The sequence below is a fragment of the Grampus griseus genome (genome assembly GCF_964374135.1).
Source record: "Grampus griseus genome assembly, chromosome: X".
In the NCBI taxonomy this organism is placed as follows: Eukaryota; Metazoa; Chordata; class Mammalia; order Artiodactyla; family Delphinidae; genus Grampus; species Grampus griseus.
Genome location: NC_138999.1, coordinates 116080057 through 116103181, shown reverse-complemented (window position 1 = coordinate 116103181; position 23125 = coordinate 116080057). Strand labels below are relative to the sequence as shown.

At 44.3% G+C, this 23125-nt stretch overlaps 1 protein-coding gene across 1 annotated transcript in view; it reads right to left on the bottom strand.

Moving 5' to 3' along the window:
* The window catches only part of ADGRG4 (adhesion G protein-coupled receptor G4), a gene marked incomplete at both ends in the record, with an annotated part of 111435 nt that overhangs the window by 24681 nt on the left and 63629 nt on the right, over positions 1–23125 (bottom strand). The window contains 6 exon segments of the mRNA XM_082646902.1: positions 15486–15664; positions 15955–16209; positions 17139–17194; positions 21259–21439; positions 21442–21503; positions 21664–21698. Of these exon segments, the coding sequence (XP_082503028.1) occupies positions 15486–15664; positions 15955–16209; positions 17139–17194; positions 21259–21439; positions 21442–21503; positions 21664–21698 (768 nt within the window).

The following is a 23125-nucleotide window of genomic DNA, read 5'->3' as shown; positions in this document are numbered from 1 at the left end:
GGATGCAGTCCCGGAGGTGCACGGGGCTTACAGAGCCTTTGTGGGAAGTAGAGAAAAGGTGGGGGGAAGGTGCCCCTTCCTGCCAGCAGATGTGGCCAGTGCCAGAGTGCAGAGCCTGGTAAGCACGGTTTAGCTTTCAACCCTCATTATCCTCCTCCGCTGGGTGCCTTGATGCTGGGCATTTCTACAAAGCTGTATGGGGTTGTCCTAACTTAAGTAACTAGCAGGCCTAAGAATAGGGAAAGCTGGCTAGAGTCTTTGCTACTCAAAGTCTGGTCCTTGGGCCAGCAGCACGGGTTTCACCTGGGAGCTTATTAGACACGTAGAATCGCAGGTACCTCTTCCAGATCTCCTGACTGAGCATCTGCATTGTAATAAGATGTCTAACTGATTTGGGTGCACATTTAAGTTGAGAAGCACCGGGCTACAAACAGGTGGGCCAGGAACGGGATGTCTGGGTGTTGGAGACAGGCGAATCATTGCTTATTCATGGACTGGCAAGCAGGTTGTCTGGCTGCAGAAGAGGTCTCGCAGAATAAAGAAGAGCCCCCGCCCTTCTACAGATGGCGTTCTGCTTGGAACTCAGCGTGGCAGGAAGTTGAACTCTTCTTGCGTTACTTCGTTCGGCGATGTTTGAGCCATCTTGGATGCATTAAGCTCTACACGTCTAAAGCTCATAATCCCTGTTCTCAAGGAGGTCACTGTCTTGAGATAAGAGAGAATATTCAATCCACTGCAACAGGCACCCCAGTGAAGGTGTAAACAAAGAGCTAGGGGAGCACCAAGGAGCAGCAAACCCCTCTGCCTGTGATATTTGAGTGCTGAGTTGAAGCACGAAGAATTGCTCGCACAGAGGGGAGAATGGAGTCTCTCCAGGCAGAGATGTCTATCTCCCACGCTGAATTGTGGACATTTTGTGGGTTTCTGATTTACTTTTTTTAAAATAAATTTATTTATTGTTTTTGGCTGTGTTGGGTCTTCGTTGCTGCGCGCGGGCTTTCTCTAGTTGCGGCGAGCGGGGGCTACTCTTCGTTGCGGTGCGTGGGCTTCTCACTGCGGTGGCTTCTCTTGCTGCGGAGCACGGGCTCTAGGTGCGCGGGCTTCAGTAGTTGTGGCTCATGGGCTCTACAGCTCAGGCTCAGCAGTTATGGTGCACGGGCTTTGTTGCTCCACGGCATGTGGGATCTTCCCGGACCTGGGCTCGAACCCGTGTCCCCTGCACTGGCAGGTGGATTATTAACCACTGTGCCACCAGGGAAGTCCCCTGATTTACTTTATATCTTCCTCCCCTTCCCTTATTTCAGGGCCTAGCACAGTGGCCAGTGCACAACTGTTAATGAATGCTTGTTAACTGATGAACCAATAGGCAGACTGGATAAATAAGCGAATGGCTTTGGAAAGAGGAATCATGTAGACTAACATGGGAGGTGGAGAGACCTTATAATTGCTCAGGAATGACGTGGTTAAGATCTGCATTTGGTCTATGGCTGGAGAAATGAAGGAAAGATCTAAGAAATACTGTACTATGCTAGGATTTCTTGTCTGAAACAAAAATGTAACAATGTGACAGAGATATTCTTAAAATACACCTTTGTCAAATGTGAATACTCCTTTACAATGAGCTGAGAGAACTGCAATCAGATCCGTTCTCTCCAAATGGGTTGAGTGGAGGGCTCCGGGGAAAGACCACTACCAGGAATTAGGCCTACATTTTCCAGCTTACCGTGAGGTTCCATTTTGCTTTGGATGAGTGAATGGGCATTTTCCTTTTAGAGATCTTCACTGCACAGAATAAGGTAGGAGTCCCCTGAATGATATCTGGTCATTAGTTGATCTTTTCTAATCTGCATAATACTTCCAGAGCGGGGCAGAGGGAGGGGGTCACAGACCAGCCAGGGACCCAAAGGGCCCTGTTAATACAACAAAGCACGTTGTAGCCCATCAGCCCCAGAGCTTCCTTACACTGAATACTCAGTAACGCAGCATAATTGGCTTGGACCCTGCATATACTGTAGGTTGAACACAGATGGCATTTTCTACAATATAAGAAATACATTCGAGAAATATAAGTAAGTTAGCCTCTGCTCCTTAGTGGAAGACATTATTGCACTTTCAGGGAAGGCTATGCAGTTCCATGTGGTTGAAGCCAGTAGAGTTGGTGGGGGAGGAGAGACTTCATATAAAAGATGCAGACACTGAATCAAGTTCTTGGTACCTGGAGAAGAAGAGGGAAGTAAGGACTCCAGAGGCATTTCAGAACTGGGGAACAAATTGAATGTGGGTGGCCAGACATTGGAGAGACTTGAGAATGATGCCCAGATTTCTCATTTGGGAAGATGGGATTAAGTTAATGAGTTGGGGTGTGAACATGTTGACTTTGAGGTGTCTAGGAGTCATTTAGATGTCCATTAAGAGTTGGAAATATAGGGCTGGAGTTCAGTAGAGAGGGTTAGGCTAGAGATACAGACATGAAATTTACAAGCATATTATTTCTAACAAAAGCCATAGGAGTGAATTCTCTCTCCCAGGGAGAATACACAAAGCAAGAAGAGGAGAGGACTGAGGAGAGAACTCGGGGAAAAGCCAACAAAAGCCAGGACAGAATGGTGTCAAGGAAGCTGAGGCAGGACAAAGTTTCAGCATGGAGGGGTGTCAATAGTTTGGAATGTTACAAGAGGTTGAAAAGGATAAGTGCTGAGAGGAAATCATCAGATAAGTTAATTAGTAGGTCCTTGGTGATCTTTGCCTAAGCAGTTTCAGTAGTGCAGGGGAGGAAGAAGGTAGGTTGCTGGGGAGGAAGAAGGACTGAAAAATGAGAAACTGGGGATTGTGAGGGGTTTGGTGCTGGAAGAAAGCAGAATAGGGTGCTGGCTTGTGGGGGAGACAGATTCTGGGGAAGGAATTTTAGTATGCCAGAGGTTCGGGCACTGTGAGCAGAGGACAGATTTGGGTCATGGAGGAGAAGGAATTGATGGAGGCAGATCCCTGAGGAGGTGATGGGAGTGTGTTTCTTAGAAAGGAAGAACACCTTTTCTTGGAAACAGAAAGGAATTAACAAGTAAACAAACATGATAGAATGTGATGTTTTGGAGAACATCAACATCTTCACCATTAATAGAAATATTAGTGCCTGGAAAATTAACAAAGAGGAAAGATGCAATCAGGCTTGGCTGTGTAACAGAATAACTAATTCGAATCACTCATGCTAATAGCTCACCACTTACGCCTAATTAACATACGGCACGCTAACTACTGTGTACCACCATATATTCAATACTTGTCAGCTTAACTTCGTTTTAAGTTTTATTTTATTTCACAGATAAACTCTCTTCAGGTCTGCTCAGGCTTCACAACTTGTAGCTTATGTAATATCGTTTGTTCACCATCTTAAAAAGATTTTAGAAGGTGTATTGGCTTGGACAGGAGAAAATTCTCAGATGTCAGTTTACTTCTGTGACATTTAACTTGGCAATTAGGGGCTGAGAGAGGAAAAAATAACGTATATACAGGAAAAAAGGAGGCCAACTTTACGGCCTTGTCACACTTAAGAGATATGCTCACTAATGGAGATGCTTGTCCCATTTTGAGAGAAGATTGTGGTTTTGAAAGAAGCTTTTTTCCTAGGTCTCTGGTAGTTACATATAATTACTACATTCTAGGGAGCACAGATGTGATGAAAACTCAGCTGATGTGTTCTTTGGAGGTCATCTTGTGAGATGTGGTTTGATGTGCACTACAGCAAAACTTATTCTGAGATTTTTTTTTAACATCTTTATTGGGGTATAATTGCTTTACAATGGTGTGTTAGTTTCTTTTTTTTTGCTGTACGCGGGCCTCTCACTGTTGTGGCCTCTCCCGTTGCGGAGCACAGGCTGACGCGCAGGCTCAGCAGCCATGGCTCACGGGCCCAGCCGCTCCGCGGCACGTGGGATCCTCCCGGACTGGGGCACGAACCCGTGTCCCTGCATCGGCAGGCGGACTCTCAACCACTGCGCCACCAGGGAAGCCCCCCTTAGTTTCTGCTTTATAACAAAGTGAATCAGTTATACATATACTTATGTTCCCATATGTCTTCCCTCTTGCGTCTCCCTCCCTCCCTCTGAGATTTTTTTGTTCCCTCATACAATGACTCATCTGTTGGCCTAGGACACTAAAATATGTATTATTTAAAAAGGAATATGCTTTTAATTCTATTTTAATGTTTAATGGCTAATCACTATTAAAATAATAACTACCTTTTATTGAGTGCCAGTTATGTAATAAACATATTGCATGTACTATCTCAGTACTCAAAAAATTTGCATTGGATCTTCTTTAATTTTGTCGTTAATGTTGAGAGATAGACAATGCTATCAATCCCTTTTTACAGAGGAGGGGGCTAAGACATCATCTACCATCTACCACCCATTTCTTTGTTCCCACTCACAGCAAACACCATTAAAGAGTTGTCTCCGCTCTGTCTCCAATTTTTCCTTAGAGCTACTCCAGTCAGGATCTCGCCTCCACCATTTATAACACCTGCTCCAGCGAAGTCGCCAATAACCTTCACATTCCCAATCCATGGGTCAGTTCTCAGTCACGGTCATCCTTGACCCGTCAGCAGCACTGAAGACAGTGGATCACTCCCTCCTCCATGCACTTCCTTCCTTAGCTTTCAGGACACCTTGCTGTCTTACTTTTCCTCCAACTTCATAGATCACTCCTTAGTCTCCCTTGCTGGTTGTGTCCCATCTCTGACTTCTTGATGCTGTGGGGCCTCAGGACTCAGTCCTTGGAGCTCTTCTCTAGTTGCACGCCTTCCTCAGGTGGTCTCACCTAGTCTCATGGCCATCTCTATACCCATGACTCCCAAATTTGTACCTCCAGCCCAGACTTATCCCTTGAACTTCAGGCTTGTGTTCCTACTCAACATTATCTCCACTAGGATTTCTTTTTATTTTTTTATTTATTTAGTTTTGGCTGCATTGGGTCTTCATTGCTACGCGCGGGCTTTACTCTAGATGCGGCGAGCGGCGGCTACTCTCTGTTGCGGTGTGCGGGCTTCTTATTGTGGTGGCTTCTCTTTGTTGCCGAGCATGGGCTCTAGGCGCGTGGGCTTCAGTAGTTGTGGCACACGGGCTCAGTAGTTGTGGCTCGCAGGCTCTAGAGCACAGGCTCAGTAGTTGTGGCACACGGGCTTAGTTGCTCCGCAGCATGTGGGATCTTCCCGGACCAGGGCTCGAACCCGTCTCCCCTGCATTGGCAGGCGGATTCTTAACCACTGTGCCACCAGGGAAATCCTCCACTACCATTTCTAATAGACATCTCAACATGTCCAAAACACTGTTTCTGATCTTTCCCCACAATAAACAAGTAAGAAAGAAGGAAAACCTGTTCCAAACTCTGCCTTTCATCAGATGTGGGCAGTAACTATACCTTTCATCAGTTGCAGGCAGGATTTCCATCCCTCTGGTTGTTCAGGCCAAAAATCTTGGAGTCATTCTTGATATCTTATTTTTCTCAATCACCATACCCAATCTGTCATGAAATCATGATGGATCCACCTTCAAAATATATCCAGAATTCAAGCGTTCCTCACCCCTCCACTGCCACCTCCCTGTTCCTTGATCTTGCCAGAAATACCTCTGTCCACCACTGGTAGCCATATGGCTAATTTCCTTTCCTCTTTGCCAAATGTCACCTCTCAATAAGACCTACCCTGACCACTCTATTTAATACTGCAACCTGCACCCTCTCCCCAGCAACCCAATACCCAAGTACACTTCTCAACTTTTTATTTAGTCCATGACATTTTCTACCTTCTAACTTATTTATTATGTTAATTGTTTGTTGTCTATCTCCCCCTTATTAAAATGTCAGCTCATGAGGGCAGGGATTTTCATCTGTTTTATTTGCTACTGTACCCCCGAGCACCTAGAACAGAACCTTGCCTATAATAGGTCCATGAATTTTTGTTGGATTGTATTAAACAGCTTAAGTATCTTGCCAAGGGTTGGTGACACAGTGACAGGTCTAGCATTTAAACCCTGGCCTCTCTGATACTAATAATGACTCCATTCTTCTGCCTTCCTTATAGCCTGTGGCAGTGGGGCTCAGCAGGTGTGCCCTGAACCCCTCTGGTGAGTCAAGAAAGTGATGTACTTTTACTATGACCAAACATGCAAAATGTCACGATGATGACTGTCATAAAGAATATTGTGTTGAGTAGACCACGCAATATAGAATAGACTGGAGTTCAACCTGCAAAGGGGGAAGAGGCATAGGGCAACATCAAACAACATCAAATGGATGTCACAGAACAATATCACTCCAGATGTCCAGAAGGACTGCATGTTCACATGCCTCAAGGGTATATAAGTGAGGGTAGTCAGTGCAGGGAACTGTTCTACTCAAACCATGACACAGGGTTGACGTGTGCTGATAAACACGTAGATTAATGTCACCATGCTATCCCAGGCCCTGTGAGACGTAGCAGTGAAGTAGGGACTACATTATTATTATTACTGCCTTGTTTAGTAAACTTTCGAAAGCCCTTCAATCTAGCTATCATATCCCAATAAAAGTTTTTAAAAAGTGTGTCATAGGCTTTTTAAAAAATTGTTGAGAACCCTTGCAATTGGGATAAGTTTCACTGGTTTTAACCGCTCTTCCCCTGTGTAAGCAAAGCAGGCAGTACACCTTTTTCCTGTTTTTATTTTTAGATTAAAAAAAAATAAACAGAAACCATAGGATGAAGTTGAATTCATTTAAGAGGCCAACGACAACAAAACAAGTGAGAATTCTCTCGAGTGGATATGCAGGGTTCAGGGGAAGGAGTACAGGGCTTGGGAGATCTGAATCTAGTCTAAGTTTTGCAACTGAGAGTGTGACTTTGGCCAAGTCATTTCCCTTCTCAGAGCCTCAGTTTCTTCCTCAATAAAAATAAATGGTGAGGTGAGGGGCAGCCCTAGATGACCTGCACGCTCTCCCCCAGCTCTGATCCTGTATGAGTCCATTATTCTGGGTTGGAGATAAAGGTGTTGCTTGAAACAAAGTCTTCAAGAGATTAGGAAGTGTTTGGATTTATTTACCTCTGTATTTAGTTAGTGCCTTAGGTGCAGAAGGTTGAGTTAATCAAACACAGAATTTATTTATTCCCGGCCATCCCAGCATGTCATTCACACTCTCCTCCCTCATTGGCCACCATTCTCTTCTGGTTAATTACTATATTTTTGTTTGTATGTATTCTTATAAAATGCGTATTATCATTTTCAATGAATGTCTTTAATTTCTGTAAATGGTATTACAGTAAATATTATTGTTTCTTGTTATTTTTTTTTTACCCAGTATTGTTTTCAAAATCTATACGTGTTGTTCTATCTACATCTAATCCCTTGCTTCTAATTGCTGAAGACGACTCCCAAACGTGTGTCCACCACATTTTGCCGCTCCAACTTCCTGTCACCATAAGTAATGCTGCAATAAGAAACATTCCAATTTAGGGCTTCCCTGGTGGCGCAGTGGTTGAGAGTCCGCCTGCCGATGCAGGGGACACAGGTTCGTGCCCCGGTCCGGGAAGATCCCACATGCCGCGGAGCGGCTGGACCCGTGAGCCATGGCCGTTGAGCCTGCGTGTCCGGAGCCTGTGCTCCGCAACGGGAGAGGCCACAACAGTGAGAGGCCCGCGTACCGACAAAAAAAAAAAAAGAAACATTCCAATTTAGAAAAGTACTGTTGGTGAGGGTGCGAATAGTAAAGGCAGCTGCTTCTGAGCTGTGACTAGAGTAATGAGGTGCTACTGTTAAGTCTCCTTTTCTCCAACATGCTATAGAGCCTCTGGTGATGGAATTCAATCCAAATGCTTCCACTGGGGATGTAATCATGATTTGGGCTCTTCTAGTGCCAAGTAATTATGTTAGCAGGTTTCCTTCACTGAATTAACTAGTTGTTTGAATCAAGTAACCCAGTTGATCAGAGATCTTGACATTGTGTAGACCCTCCACCTCTACCCTCACTCCCAGGAGATGAACTCACACCATCCCCCCGATTATGACCTCAAGTGGAGCTTGAAGGAGGCCTACAAGTTCTTCTGTTTCCTCATTCAGCGCTTCCTCCTGTTCTCCATAGCAGCTATTTTAAACCTTCTCCATCTTATCACTTCTCCCCTCACTCTCAGCAGGTAACATCACCTCCTACTTCAGAGAGAAAATAGAAGCTAGCAGATGAGAACTACCTTAAATTCCTATTACCAAATCTATAAATTTGCCAGCATCCACTCCCACCGTTTCCTCCTTCCTTCCTGTTACAATGGAGTGTCTCACCTTCTGTCTAGGAGGTGTCTGTCCATCTGGGCTATGGACCCCATCCCCTCCTTCCTTGCTCGGTTGGCTAAATCGTACCCTCTCCCCCTCAGTATTTCAATCTCTATACTTCAACTAGCTATTGATACTTCCCATCACCATGTAAATGTGTTCAGGTCTTTCTGATTTTAATACTATATTAAAAAAAAATCTGTCTCAACCTCAATCCTTTCCAGTGACCCCCATCTCCACCACCACCTCCTGCAACATAGCAACTAAATTTATTGAAAGAGCTATATTTTTGAGCAATCAATGTAGGTTTAGAATCCGCCCACTGGCCTCATCCTTCCTAACTATGGATGGGTCTTTCACCAAAATGCCTGCCAGCAACTTACCACACTGATCGCAGACTCAAGTAACTGAAAAAGCACTTCAGAGCAGCTTCCCATGAGACCATTCTCTAAGAATTAGTGAAATGTTTACAAGAAACAATAATAACAGCTAGTGAGGAGGGGGGGTAGTGGCATTTGTTTCAATAGTTTGACTCCCATGAAAAAATTCTATATTAAAAAAAAAAGTTGGGCTTCTCTGGTGGCGCAGTGGTTGAGAGTCTGCCTGCCGATGCAGGGGACACGGTTCGTGCCCCGGTCCGGGAAGATCCCACATGCCGCGGAGAGGCTGGGCCCGTGAGCCATGGCCGCTGAGCCTGCGCGTCCGGAGCCTGTGCTCTGCAACGGGAGAGGCCACAACAGTGAGAGGCCCGCGTACCGCAAAAAAAAAAAAAAAAAAAAGTTTCCTTAAGCGTGAAAGAGCTACATTTGCCCCCCTACACACTCAACCTCCTGATCTCACTAGAGTTTCCTTGTCACTAAATCCTGAAGAGATATTCCTCCCCTTTTCATATCTCCGCTCTCCGCAGCATATTGTCACTACTTTGTCTGTTGTGAACCTCTCCCTTCTTGGCTTGCATGACCCCTCATATTTTTGGTTTCCTTCCTACCTCTCTAGCCATTCCTTCAAGATGGCTTTTGCAGGCTGATCCACTTCTGTCGGCCCCTTCGTGTTCCTCATGTCTGGGCCTCCTTGCTTCCATTATTCCGCTATATACTATCCCTCAATAATCACATTGATTCCTACAGTGGCTTTGATCGCCATCCATACCCCCCAAATCTCTATCTCCATCCCTAACTGCTCCCCTCTGATCCAGACCTACCTATCCAACTCCTTTCTAAACATTTGCACCTGAATGTCCTGCAGGCATCTCAAAACCAGATGTCCAAGACTGAATTTGTCATCTTTCTCAACAATCCCCCTTTGATTACTTCTACTGTTACTATCTCAGTGAGTGAATGATATCAGCCAAGACAGGGAAACTCAGAGCACTACACGTATTTGATCATTACTAAAATTTTATTTTTTTATTACTAACATTTTAAATTACAAAAAGTATACAGGCTTTAATTTTATAAAAATTAAAACAATCCATAAGTATATAAAATAAAAAGTGAAAGTCCCTACCAATCACTCTCCCCAGAGGTAAACCACTGTTAACAAGAGGGTGTGTATCCTTGCAAACTTTTTGTGGGCTACATATATATGGATATGCATACACACACGGTTTTATTTTTACACACATTTTATCATACTATATGTACTATTTTGCAATTTGCTTTTTAGCACAAAGTATATTGTGGACATCTTTACATTATTAATCATATTGATGTAACTTATTCTTTTTATTAGCTGCATATTATCTCATATTATATATAGCCCACATTTATTTAACCATTATGATATTGCTGGGCTTTAGTTCATTTTCAGTTTTCACTGTTCCAGGGTTGCTGTAAAGAACTTTGCCCATACATCTTTATATTTCTATGCTAGGATAAAATGCTAGAAATTGGATTTCTGGGGATAATTACATGTACATTTAAGTTTGGGTGGATACTGCTAAAGTACCCTCCAAAAAGTTTTTCCCTTCTACTTTTCAGTTGAGAGACAGCATACATAAAGTGGATAAAAGGCTCTATTTTAAGTGTGCAGCTGGATGAACTTTTATATGTATATATTCCTTTGTAACCAACATCTAGATCAAGATACATACCATTTCCAGCACCCCAGAAATTTCCCTCTTGCACCTTCCCAGTATATACCCTTCCCTCAGAGATAACCTCTATCCTGAGTTCTAGAATCATCAATTATTTTTGCCTGTTCATATAAATGAAATCATACTGTATATAATCTTTAATGTCTGGTTTATTTGACTCAGTATATATTTTACATTTACCCGTGTTGTTCTGTGTATCCATAGTTCATTCTCTTTTCACTGTCATGTAATATTACTCTGTATGAGTCTCCCACAATTTGTTTGCTCCCACTGCTGATGAGTATTTGGGTTGTTTCCATGTTTTGGGCTGTTACGAATACCAAGAGGCTATGAACATTTGTGTACAAGTCTTTTTGTGGACATATGTTTGCATTTTTCTAAGGCGTATACCTAGGAGTGGAATTGCTGGGTCATAGAGTTGTTTAATTTTTTATTAGAAACTACGAAACAGTTCTCCAAAGAGGCTGTATCTATTTGTCCTCCCACCAGCTGTATAAATTGAAACCTCCAGTAATAGTGTATGACAGTATCACACACAGTATTGTTATTGGACATTTGGTTTCCTGTCTCCCCAGTCAATTGTAGGAATTGTATCTGTCTTATTTAGCATCTCAAACATAGTGGATTCTCAGTAAGTATTTGAGGAATTAGATTTATAATTAAGTGACTTCTGTATATTATGCCTGAGGGTCTCTACCACACAGTTTGAAGGGTGAACATTTGTTACTACAATTTGTTACTGGTGTGGGTGTTTTATTACCCCAAGGACAGCTCCAGTTTCTTATGGGTAGCACTGTGGCTTATATATCACTGCATCCTCTGTGGTGTTTGGCATAGGGCTGGGCCCAGAGGAAGCACCTGTAATGACCAGCATGCTGCACTTGGTCAGATAAACAGCTTAAAAGAATGTCAGACCTCCCTGAAACCTTTACTTGCTCACATTTCTGGACTCAGTCAAAAGGAAGCAGTCACTAGCTGTATGGCCACTGGTCCCAGTGTTAGGGGACATGTACAAGACTATTTATTGCAGCATTCTTTTGAAATAGCAAACATTTGGAAACCATCATTAGGAAACCTGTTTAAAAAGTTATGGTGTAGCCATACAATGGAATACCATGCAGTCTTAAAAACCCTTCATGTTCTGACATATTGCTAAATGTAAAACAACAACAGTATCAAAAAAGCCAAGATGCAGAGGACTAGGTATATTACACAACCATTTTGAGGTTAATAAAGGATGGGAAGAAGGACTGGGAGAATATTTTGGGGGTGGAAAACAGCTAGAGGACAATCCAACTCACTGTCAGCCTTCACAACTTGATTTTTTAGGTCCACCAACTGGGGAAGTCTGATCCACTATAAAGTATACCCCTCTGTCTCTACCCCTGAAAGGGCCAGTGTCGAAGATTTGATGGAGGTTGTAGGTCTAGGTCTTTATTCTTCCCCTACAATTGCTCTAAACTTTTCCATTCCTCTGGGAATTGGTGGGCTGAAGATTTATTTTTTAATCTTTTTTTGCATGAACTAGGCCTTCATCAAAATTCACTGCAACCCAGATTCATTTCTATTTCTAGTCCCCTTGCTGCCCCAAACCAGCTAAGCACGATGGATGAGCTGGCTAACATTCTGAAGGTGAAAACTATCTATCTATCTATCTATCTATCTAACTATCTAACCATCTGTCTAGTACATCCCCCGATTTGAGTGCCTTCCCCCATTAATGTAGCACATCCTTCAGGCTTGCCTCCCCTCCCATCTAAGTGATAGGAGGTATGAGCAAAAACCTTCCACCTGTTTCTATGATGAATACTAGGTTCACATAAGTAAATCTTGAAAACTTGAGAATTTGCCAGTCCCAACTTTTTGTTTAATTCACATAAACATTTGCATAAGACTACATATGTTAAAGAAACATCTGTAGCTTTCTTATGCATTTAGATGAGATGAATTTTTTTTTCAATATTTGAAGTTACCACTTACTATTGATTTCTTTGGGGGCTTTTCTTAATACTCACACCAGAGTCCTCCAATGCAGGGCCCTGAATGCCATATGCCTCCCCCTTTTCTATGAATCTCACTTTGTGAGTATCATGCCAAGAGTATGGTAAGATGGGGAATATAAGCAGATTTCCTTCTCCCACAACTGAGCCCTCCCTATTCAGAGCTGAAGGGTCCTAGAAGATGGGATCAAAATATATTTTCAGGACTTCCCTGGTGGTGCAGTGGTTAAGAGTCCGCCTGCCGATGCAGGGGATGTGGGTTTGTGCCCCAGTCCGGGAGGGCCCCACGTGCCACGGAGCGGCTGGGCCCGTGAGCTATGGCCGCTGAGCCTGCTTGTCCAGAGCCTGTGCTCCGCAACGGGAGAGGCCACAGCAGTGGGAGGCCCGCGTACCGCAAAAAAAAAAAAAAAAAAAAAAAAAGGCCACACATCATGCTTAGCCACAGAGTGTAAGGCAGGCAAAGTTCATCCTCGGGGTCACTCCGTTGCCTTTGGATGAGTCTTCTCTCTTCCATCCCTTACTGTTGCTCACCCTGACCTTTGCTCCCTAGGAAAAACCACCAGCTTCAGACAGCTCCTGTTCTGTTCCCTTCCTCAGAACCCTGCCTCCTGTGCCCTCAGGGGCTGTCTTGGTTGAGAAGTTCATCCCCGCTAAGGAACTGATGGGTGTCTGTGGATTGATGAGCCACCGTTTTCACAAAACATGTTGACATTTTAACAAGGGGCTTCAATCAAAAGAGTAACTTTAGTAAAGCGGATTTCAGGTGCTTTGTCATGACAAGCCAACAGGATAGCATCTTTTTTTCCCCAAAAGGTATGACCTTGTGACTTTTCTTATCTACTGCCTGCGTGGGTGTCAGGCCAACTGGGTACCTGGAAACTTCTGCCACCTGAAATTGTTTGACTCTCAGCACTGTAAGGACCCTGATCACGATCTTTTTTTTTTTTTCTTTCAGGATGTAGACACAAGAGTTTTCGAAACAAAATCTCCAACGCTGTAGACAGCTCTCGCCTAACATATCATAACTATAGGCTCATATCTTCTCTACAAAAAAAGTAAGAAACAACTATTACAATGAATAGGAGAATTATTCTGGCTTTAATATTCACTAAATGTTATCTCATTCTGCCCCTTCCAAAATAATATTTAGAATACAAAGTTGAAGCAGGTGCTTTCACAAAATCAACATTTTCCCCAATCTGGGGGTAGGGGAAGGTGGGTATCTCAGCTGGGATTTATTGAAGAAATCTTTGTTTGTGAATGGAATTCATTTTGATTTCCACAGCTTCACAACTCAAAGGAGAGAAACAGTTGAGATCTTCATCAAAGTTGTCTGCATTAAAGAAAAAAAGAGGGCTTCCCTGGTGGCGCAGTGGTTGAGAGTCACGCCTGCCGATGCAGGGGACACGGGTTCGTGCCCCAGTCCGGGAAGATCCCACGTGCCGCGGAGCGGCTGGGCCCGTGAGCCATGGCCGCTGAGCCTGCGCGTCCGGAGCCTGTGCTCCTCAACGGGAGAGGCCGCAACAGTGAGAGGCCTGCGTACCGCAAAAAAAAAAAAAAAAAAAAAAAGAGCATTTTCAGCTGTGGCATTAGGGACTTTGCACATAGTAGAATCATAAGACATGTTTATCAAATGAAGGAATAAATAGAAGAATTAGAAAGGAAGTAAAAGTTGTGGCGCTTTCCTCAGATAGTTTAATCTAAATTTGGGGTGAATTAATTCATCCTGACAGTACTGTTAAGCAATTACAAGTGCATCTGTTCTTCCTGCCTTGTGAATAACAGGCTATGTTATTCACAGTAACCTTAACCTAGAGGAGGCTAGTCATGGACAAACCTTGGAGGCCTTCAGGAAAAGACAACATAAAATGATAACACACCTATCTGTATCCCCTATGAATTTAATATTCCTGCTCTGAAGTTTCAGCTGTTTCTCAAGTTTGAGAGTGCCTAGTGGTACAGAGGGTGCAAGTTTTCACTCAGTGCCAATGGAATCGAGTTTCTGGCTGCCATATGTCTGATGGCAGCATCCAGGTTGCAGTCGTAGAACCTGTGGCCCAAGAGGCTGGACTACCTGCCCCACTGGCTGAGTTACTGTCATAACTGACAAGCATCTCAGTGCTGTCTGCAGGCCCCTGGGCTCTCCAGGTCTATAGCTTGGTCCAACGACATTAAAATCCTGGACATGGTATTTACTACTACTCTTTCAAAGAAAAGTATGTCCATTTGGGCTGTATATTTGCTGATGAAACAATATCCCTCAAGGACAGCAGGGGAGCCAAGCCTAACTCACCCTCTTGAACATATTCCCCAATCAGATCCAACTATTATCCACTAAAAACCTTCCACAGTTCGTGCCTCTATATGCCATGGCTCCCCAGTGGCTCCACATGGGCACCAAGGTATCTGCAAGTTAGCTGGCCAGAAATTTGATGGACGCTTGTGGCCACGGAAAGATTTTCTTCACATGCACCGACTTGCCCATGTAGAAATGGAGGCAGAGACTCCAACACTAGTCAATGAGCCTAAACTGGAAAATGGTGTGGCCTCACACAGTCCTGAAGCTGGTAGGCCCTTTGGAGATGATTCATCCTGCCCCCCACACCCCACCGTGTTGAAGGTAGAGGGAATGGAGTTCCGAGTAGGGAAGTGATGTGCCCAAGGTCATGGAGTTAGTGAGTTGAGCCAAACTCTTCTGACTCTAAGTTTGGTGCCTTTTTTTTTAACCCACCATACTGCTTCCAGATTGACTACAGCCCTTGGAAATAGAACTGCTGATGGAGCCAATAGAATGAAAACTACAGGGGGATGAGGCCATTCTACCACCAGCACCGAGATGGAGAGAATGACTACAGCTAGGCCACCAGAGGTGTTCTGTGTGTGAACCGGAGTCTACTCTGGTCTTTAAGAAAGGCAACCAAAGGCCACTGCACTATGGTCCATCTGGAAGCACAGAACACGGAGTCATCATAACATCACCTTGAAGTTCTTAAGTTTTTGCTCTAGTTTGCCTTTCTGCTTACTTTAGGCCTTTACAGCAATCCTTTCCCTACACTTTCCCTCCTAACACCCATCTCCACCTCACGTCTGTCTCTGTACCTAGAAGCTTGGCTTCCTGTGGAAGAAGGTGAGCCTCTAAGAGTAATGTGCAGCTCAGCCGGTATTCTCGGTGGGGTGCGATGAGCACTAGCTTGGGGGCCACGAGCTTCTGGCCCCAATTCTGCTGCTGACGGGACTGTCCATAAGGCGTTCTCCTCTTCCTGCTTAAGGTTCCTCATCTGTAAAATGAGGGGATTGCACTAGACAATGTATGAGGTGCCTTCGGATTTTAACAGTTTGTGACGATTGTTTGCAATTACCCATGCAATTTTTTTCTTTACCTCCAGTCTCTTCTCTCCACCGTGAATCTGATAACCCACTGATTTGTACATACTAAGTTCACTAGGTGCTTCTATGCACACTTTCTCAGTCCAGAGTAAGCCCAGGTGTGCACATGCACATGTGCATTTCGTTTTGAGGAGGAATCATTTCCCAAGACCACGTCTGTGGCCTCACACTAATTCAATACCTCTGGAATATAAGTATAGACAGTGTAGCCTTTTCTCTCACCATTTGGGGAGCTTGTTTTTGAAGGAGTGCCTTGGGCGGAGCCTAAAGATTTGAAAATGGAACTAGTTGCAGTTGACTTGACGGACGGTGTCAACAAATTGTGCGCAAAGGTTTTCTTCAGTCTTTCCTGTTTCTGCCCAACATCGAGCTCACACAGGCTGCTGCCATCTGAAATGACTCCCCAAACAGTTAAAAACAGAAAACTCATCAAATTCTACACTTCAAATGGGTAAATTATACCTTAAGAATCCTGTTAAAAATATAAAGCCCAACGTACAGTCTGTTCGTTCTGGGTACCTCAAGGAGGCAGCTTTTCTATGAAGTTGTGAGAAGTAAGTTTGAACTATAATGTGTGGTACAGGCAGGGCCAATTCACTTACCAAGGAAGACCGCTTTCCCTAGAGCCCAGCACAGGGACCAGCAGGTTACTGACATGCCCAGCAAAAAGGAACTGGATCTCTGTGCTACTTATAGCATCTTCCAGCTCAAGCATCGCCTTCCCTAAAGGCAATAAACTGAGCTTTGCATTGAGACTGAGCGAAGCTACCTGAATTGGATGGAAGAGCATTTTGATGCATAGAAAACCAGTTTGCCTGAACTGGAGATATTCTCAGAGGCAACACCAGAGTCCACTATACCTCCCACCGTGCAGGAAGGGCCACTGGTCCATCTGGGCTGCCCACCAGCCAGGCATCTTGGGATGCTGACAAGCTCTCTCCTCCACCATGACTTCTTGCTTCCCACATCTGCTGACAAGCTCTCTCCTCCACCATGACTTCTTGCTTCCCACATCTGCTCAGTCAACTGTTGGCTACAGGCCAGAAAGCCCCTGTGACCCAGTGCCCGGAACACCGTAGGCACTCAATCAGTGTTCTTTTAATTGAATTGAGACTTAAGTGACAGCAAGGACAAGCAGTCCAAGGAATTTGGGCCAAAAGCGAAGCTTCATTATGTTAAAATATGGCCGAAGTCACATCCTTCACCTGACTTCATTCATCTCCGCACAAAAGCACAAATCTTTTTCCTGACATGGAAACAGCCTCCATTTGATGCTGATGGTGTATGAACTCGTCAGGAGACAAGTAAATCTCATCAGTTTGGAAAACCTGTAAATTCAATACCTTACCCCAAATGGCATCTTACCAGTATCCACTGGGCATGCTCCTTCATCACCCAGTGGAACACAAAAATGAGGAACCCTAGCCAGGAGAAGAAGGTCAGTCTTTTTCAGGTCCTTTCACTCGCTGTCACCAATGCCTAGACTCAAGCCTACTCTTGTCACCATCAATACTCCTTCTAAGGAGCCCCAAGGCCATTACTAGCTTTCTGAGGTCACCTTTCTAGCCTCCCTCTCAATGGCAGTGCTAGCAAGAAGGTCTGTATCAAGGTTTCATGTCAACCACAGTTTTCCTCCTGGGCTGCTGTCTGTCCTAGAGCTTGAGAGATAAGGTCTGCAGTGGGAACCAGCCTCTGAGATGGCTCTCAGTGATACCCATATCCTGTCATTCACATCCTTATGTAGTCTCCTCCCATGTTGTACCAATAGAATATGGCAGAAGTGATGGCATGTCCCTTCCAAGATTAGGTTATAAAAGATGTTGTTCTCTCTCTCTCTCTCTCCCTCTCTCTCCAACCCACCCCCCGGGGAAAGGATGACCCAGATAAGATTCAGAGCTGATTAGAAGCGACAATGGCAATTGTATTACAATATACAATGTATCAAATCAACACGTTGTACACCTTAAATTTACACAATGCTATATGTCAAATATATTTCAAATTTTAAAAAAGAGACATTAAAACTAGTGGTTACCAGTGGAGAGAGGGATGGGTAGGGGACTAAGAGGTACAAAGTATTATGTGTAAAATAAATAAGCTATAAGTATATATTGTGCAACACAGGGAATAGAGCCAATATTTTAAATAACTCTAAATGGAGTGTAACCTTTAAGAATTATGTAACATACATAATTGTATGTTACACCTGTAACATACGATATTGTACAGCAAGTATAGTTCAATTTAAAAAAAGAAAGAAAAGAAAAGGGATGTTAAACGCTCTGCTTTATGGAGTGCGGAGCTCTCTGTCTCTAGGAAGTTTCAAGTGGTGGCTTGTGACTTCCTGTCACTTGAGGGGAAGTTGGATCGGGAAGACCTGGCTTTCCTGGCCCCAGCACTGAGACTCTCTGATTCCAGGTGGGAGGCAGCAATCTGGAGGCTAAACGGTGACAAGTGACAAGCCCCACTACCTCCCCTGAGGCCTTTATCTCCATTTGTAACCAAACAGCAGTGGAGAGGAAGCCAGCAGCCTTCACTCTTTTTCTGAGCAGCAGCTGCCTGGAAGGTGGTCTGGCAGCCTGATGAGAGCAAATCCCAGTCTCCAAGCAGGTAAAACTCCTCCAGCTTCAGCAGGAACAAGGGGCCACAGTGACAACCAGCCACTCTTACTGCTCTGATTTCCTGCATGGAGTTCAGCTAGTTCTCAGACTTAAAGGTTATTCTGTGAATTCCAATGAGCTGCCTGCCAGCTCGCCCTTTCTTCCTGACAGCCTTCCTTTTTCTTTCCAATAACAGATTGATCTGCTTACTCACTAGCACATAGGCAGGAGGGAAGATGTCAGGTTTTTGTCACCTGCATTTTTATTTGTGCATCCCTCCTTCAGAAATGGCTCAGCAAGAGCATCATTTTTTCACACGACCACAGGGCAACCCCCTTCAGCCAGAATTACAGACTTGCCATCTGCTTTTTTTTTTTTTTTTTTTTTTTTTGCGGTACGCGGGCCTCTCACTGTTGCGGCCTCTCCCCTTGCGGAGCACAGGCTCCGGACGCGCAGGCCCAGTGGCCATGGCTCACAGGCCCAGCCGCTCCGCGGCATGTGGGATCTTCCCGGACCGGGGCACGAACCCGTGTCCCCTGCATCGGCAGGCGTGACTCTCAACCACTGCGCCACCAGGGAAGCCCTACCATCTGTCTTTTAAATGGCTAATTTGTTCACTTGTTTCATTGCATTCTTGTTTTGAATATTTGAGACCTCTGTGTGTGTGTGTGTGTGTGTGTGTGTGTGTCCATGGGACTAGAGTTTGAAACTCAGAGCTCTGAAAACATCCCCTTCTGCAAGATGGCGCATTCTACCTTGTAGGCGGGACTAGGAACTAGCAAGCCTTGGTGCTTGATTGACATAAAGTGCATCTGACAGACGCAGACAGCTTGGCTCTGTTGATGTTGGATCTGGGCTTTGGTTTTCGTCCTCAGGAGATCTCCCATTGGATTCTGCATCTACCCATCCAGGCTTCCCACTTAGACACGACTCTCTCCTTCCACCACAGGAATGGAGCACATGCTGTTTTTGCAAAACACCCCTCCCCCGCTTTAAGCTCTAAACTTCTTTGCTTTCTGGTTCTTTTATCAGCTATTCCTTTAACCCCTCTTTCCATAAGGTTGAGTGTGTTTCTCCTCAGAACTCGTGAGCCCAAGAGTAGCCTGGAGTTACTGCTTAGGAAGAAATCCACACAGGCACCTAGTTTACGAATCTACCTCTGTCCACATTCTAGAGCAAGGCAGCTTCGTTCTCAAAGCATCATGTTACTGAGACCAGGCTACCTCAGTGGAGGCCAGGTAAGGTCAAGAGGTAAAGTGTAGAACCATCATCGGGCCCTCGTTTGACGATCTAAGATACAACCAAGCGCTGGTAGCCTCAAAGGAAACCACGTGACAGTAGTGTGGAGAGCTCCTAAAAATTCTGGCCCTAGTGTCAGAAGGAATAAAGACGGCACACGGACGGAGAACAACATATCTTGTGTCTCTTTATATTCCAATCAGAATTGGCTGTGTAAGGTTGGTGGAATCCAGTGGGACAAAAGTTCCAATTGATACACTGCATTGCTCTAAAATGAGATGGTTTCTTGAATCACAGGACTTGTCGTCAAAGAGTATACTTTACTTTGGATTTTTCCCCCACGCCCTGCAGCATCTTGCCAATGCCTGGCCTATATTAACTGCAGAGCAGCTCATATTTCCCAAGGTTCCTCAGGGGTTAACAACCACAATAACAAAGGACTCTGAGGTTTTAAAAAATGTTCAATTTAAAACAAATTTTTAAAGTTATTTTCCCCCAGCAGAATTTCTCAGAACTTGTACCATGCTAGGGAACATTGTGTCATTTCAAGAATGGGGAGGGGTAGTTTTGTGCATTTCCCAAATTTCTTTGACCATAGAACTCTTTCTTGCTGAAGCACCCTATGGGACCACCAGTTCCCTGTACTCTGGTAAAAGGGTTTATTGAATGAATAAGTAGTTAAGAGCAATAAGGGAGACCTTAACTCAATGGACTGCCCAAGTCGACTCACAGCCTGCCCCAGTACCCCAAATGAGCTGGCCCACACTTGAGGATAAGAGCATGGGGTGGACTTTGAGACGCCCAGGAAATCATTCTGCATGCCTCTTCCTGCCAAGATGTTCAGATAAGCAGATTATAAGAATTCAGATTATAATGAACAGCAGCAATTACTCAGAAGTGTATTAACCAGAGCCTTACCTTTTACTCCTCATGCCATCTTTGGCCTACCATTGAATAACTTCATTAATCCTTTGTTCCTCTCACCAGAAAACAGACAGGAGACTAAAGAGCTATAGAGTCATTCGTTTAGGGTCATCTAATTCAACCAGCTGTGGTGACGTTTTCAAGACTGATTTGTAGCAAAACCAAGACCAGAACCTTGGCTTCTTGCCGTGGCCCACTGCTCTTTGCTCTCCACGTTCAATCCTCTATGGCTCTACAATTTCCTAACCTGGCTCCTTCCCACAGTATGAGGATATCTGATGCAGCCAGAGTCTATGGGGTCAGCAGTTTAATGTTTCTACTGTCCAGTAATTGCTATGTTCCATGGGATTATGTACTTCAAAATGTCAACACAGGTGTGAATCTGTACACTTACGAGCACAATGTGTTGATGTAATGAATACTGTAGGGTGTACTGCCTATCAGTGTTCGATAGAGACATGGCCAACTAGCTGCAGTTGAGTTAGCTATCTGGATTTCTCTCTACATCCCTGAGTAAGAGAGAGTGGTCTCGTTTAATGAAGCCCTAACATCTAGCCAATGTTTCTAGTGGTTGCCTGTCAGTCATTGACAGCAGAGGCCCCTTGGATTATTTTTTCCTCCTTTGAAAAAATACTGAATACTAAAGGTAAGATTTTCCAAAGCAGCAAAAACCTTGATGGAGGTTTAGCTAGCCAGAGAAAGTACAGAGAAGCAACAGTTACCTTGCAAAGTGTTAAAAATGGCAAAAAGATACAAGAAAAGGATCCTCACAGCTCCCCAGGCAAAAAAGGCAAACCCCCAGGTGAGGCCAAGTAAGGATGTCAGGCTGGTTGTGCCTTTGAGGTCATGCAGCATCATCTTCCGTCGAGTCTTCTGGCTTTGGGATTTCATGGAATTCGGTTGAGCAAAAGAACAGTGCAGAATGTGGAGAGATTCATGAGAAATATGAGGCAAAAATCAGCCACCACTGAGATGTAAAAGACAGGATCATCTTTTTTTGTGTGTGGTACACGGGCCTCTCACTGCTGTGGCCTCTCCCGTTGCGGAGCACAGGCTCCGGACGCGCAGGCTCAGCGGCCATGGCTCATGGGCCCAGCCGCTCCGCAGCCTGTGGGATCTTCCCGGACCGATGTAAAAGATAGGATCATCTTTAATCCAACAACTGGAAGAGACCAAGGAGAGAAGGCCATTGTGAGGTAGAGAAACATGAACTCCTATTTTTAATGCTACTCTGATGATCACTGAGTCAGTTTCATTTCACACGAGAACACCTAGGCCTAGAGTGTAAACCAACTCGACAGAGTTCTCTCATGCTCACTGCAGACAGAGCTGGCACCAGAACCCCAGTCTCCTGAGCCCCAGTCCAGGGTTCTTCCCAGCGTCAAGTTAAAAATCCTAGAGGATATTTCTGCCCTACACATGCAGAAACCTCTCAGTCCAATTCCCTGGGAGGCTATTCTCTTCCTCAATAGCAGAAAAACACATTATGTAATTCCCCCCGAAGTGGCTTACACCTGAGCTTGTATTTGCAGGATAAATTCTGCTTCACATGATAAATTTCACAGTGAAAGGACACGGGTAATGACTGGCTTTTTGGACTGCTATATCAAATAGCGATGAGATCATCAGAGTTAATGAAAATTCAACAAAAAGAAGACAGCTCTAACTGTATTGCTTTCAAATATGATGTTTATTTTCAACCCCGCACCACAGCTACAGGTTTGAATTCCAAAAGGCAACACTGGTCACTGGATTGATTAACGGCTTTACAGTTTCTATTAAAGAAGAATTATGCAGTGATTTATAGGAACAGATACTTCATCTCATAACATTTCCAATTACTACATGCATTACCTGTGATTTTTGAACATAGACAAGCTTCACTAATTTAACTGTGTGTCAACTTAGCTGAGACCTCTTCTCCAGAGCTAGGAATATCCCCTGTGGTCATATTGTTCACGTTGGTGTGGATACTTTCATCTGTATGTGAGTTTGTGTGTGTGTGTGTGTGTGTGTGTGTGTGTGTGTTTGTGTGGGTCTCAAGGGAGTAGGGGTAAAGCATTTAATTTCCCTAATAGAATCTAATACTTAGGGTTCCCCAAATTTGTAGTTGCCAAGGGGGATGGGGGATGGGGGAGGGATGGATTGGGAGTTTGGGATTAGCGAATGCAAACTATTATATATATGTATAACTGAATCACTTTGCCATACACCAGAAATTAACACAACACTGTAAATCAACTTTACTTCAATAAAATAAATTTTCAGGACTTCCCTGGTGGTCCAGTGGGTAAGACTCCACGCTCCCAATGCAGGGGGCCCCGGTTTGAGCCCTGGTCGGGGAACTAGATCCCGCATGCGTGCTGCAACTAAGAAGTCCACATGCTGGAACTAAAGATTCCCGCGTGCTGCAACTAAGACCCAGCACAGTCAAAATGAATAAATAAATATTTTTTAAAAATAAATTTTCAAAAAGATTTTAGATTTAATAAATATTGCTGCTGCATTCCTGCACATGCTTATTAGCCAATCTGAAGTGCAATGAATTGGGCATTCATTGCAAAATGTCTGTGGCTTATAACAATAAAA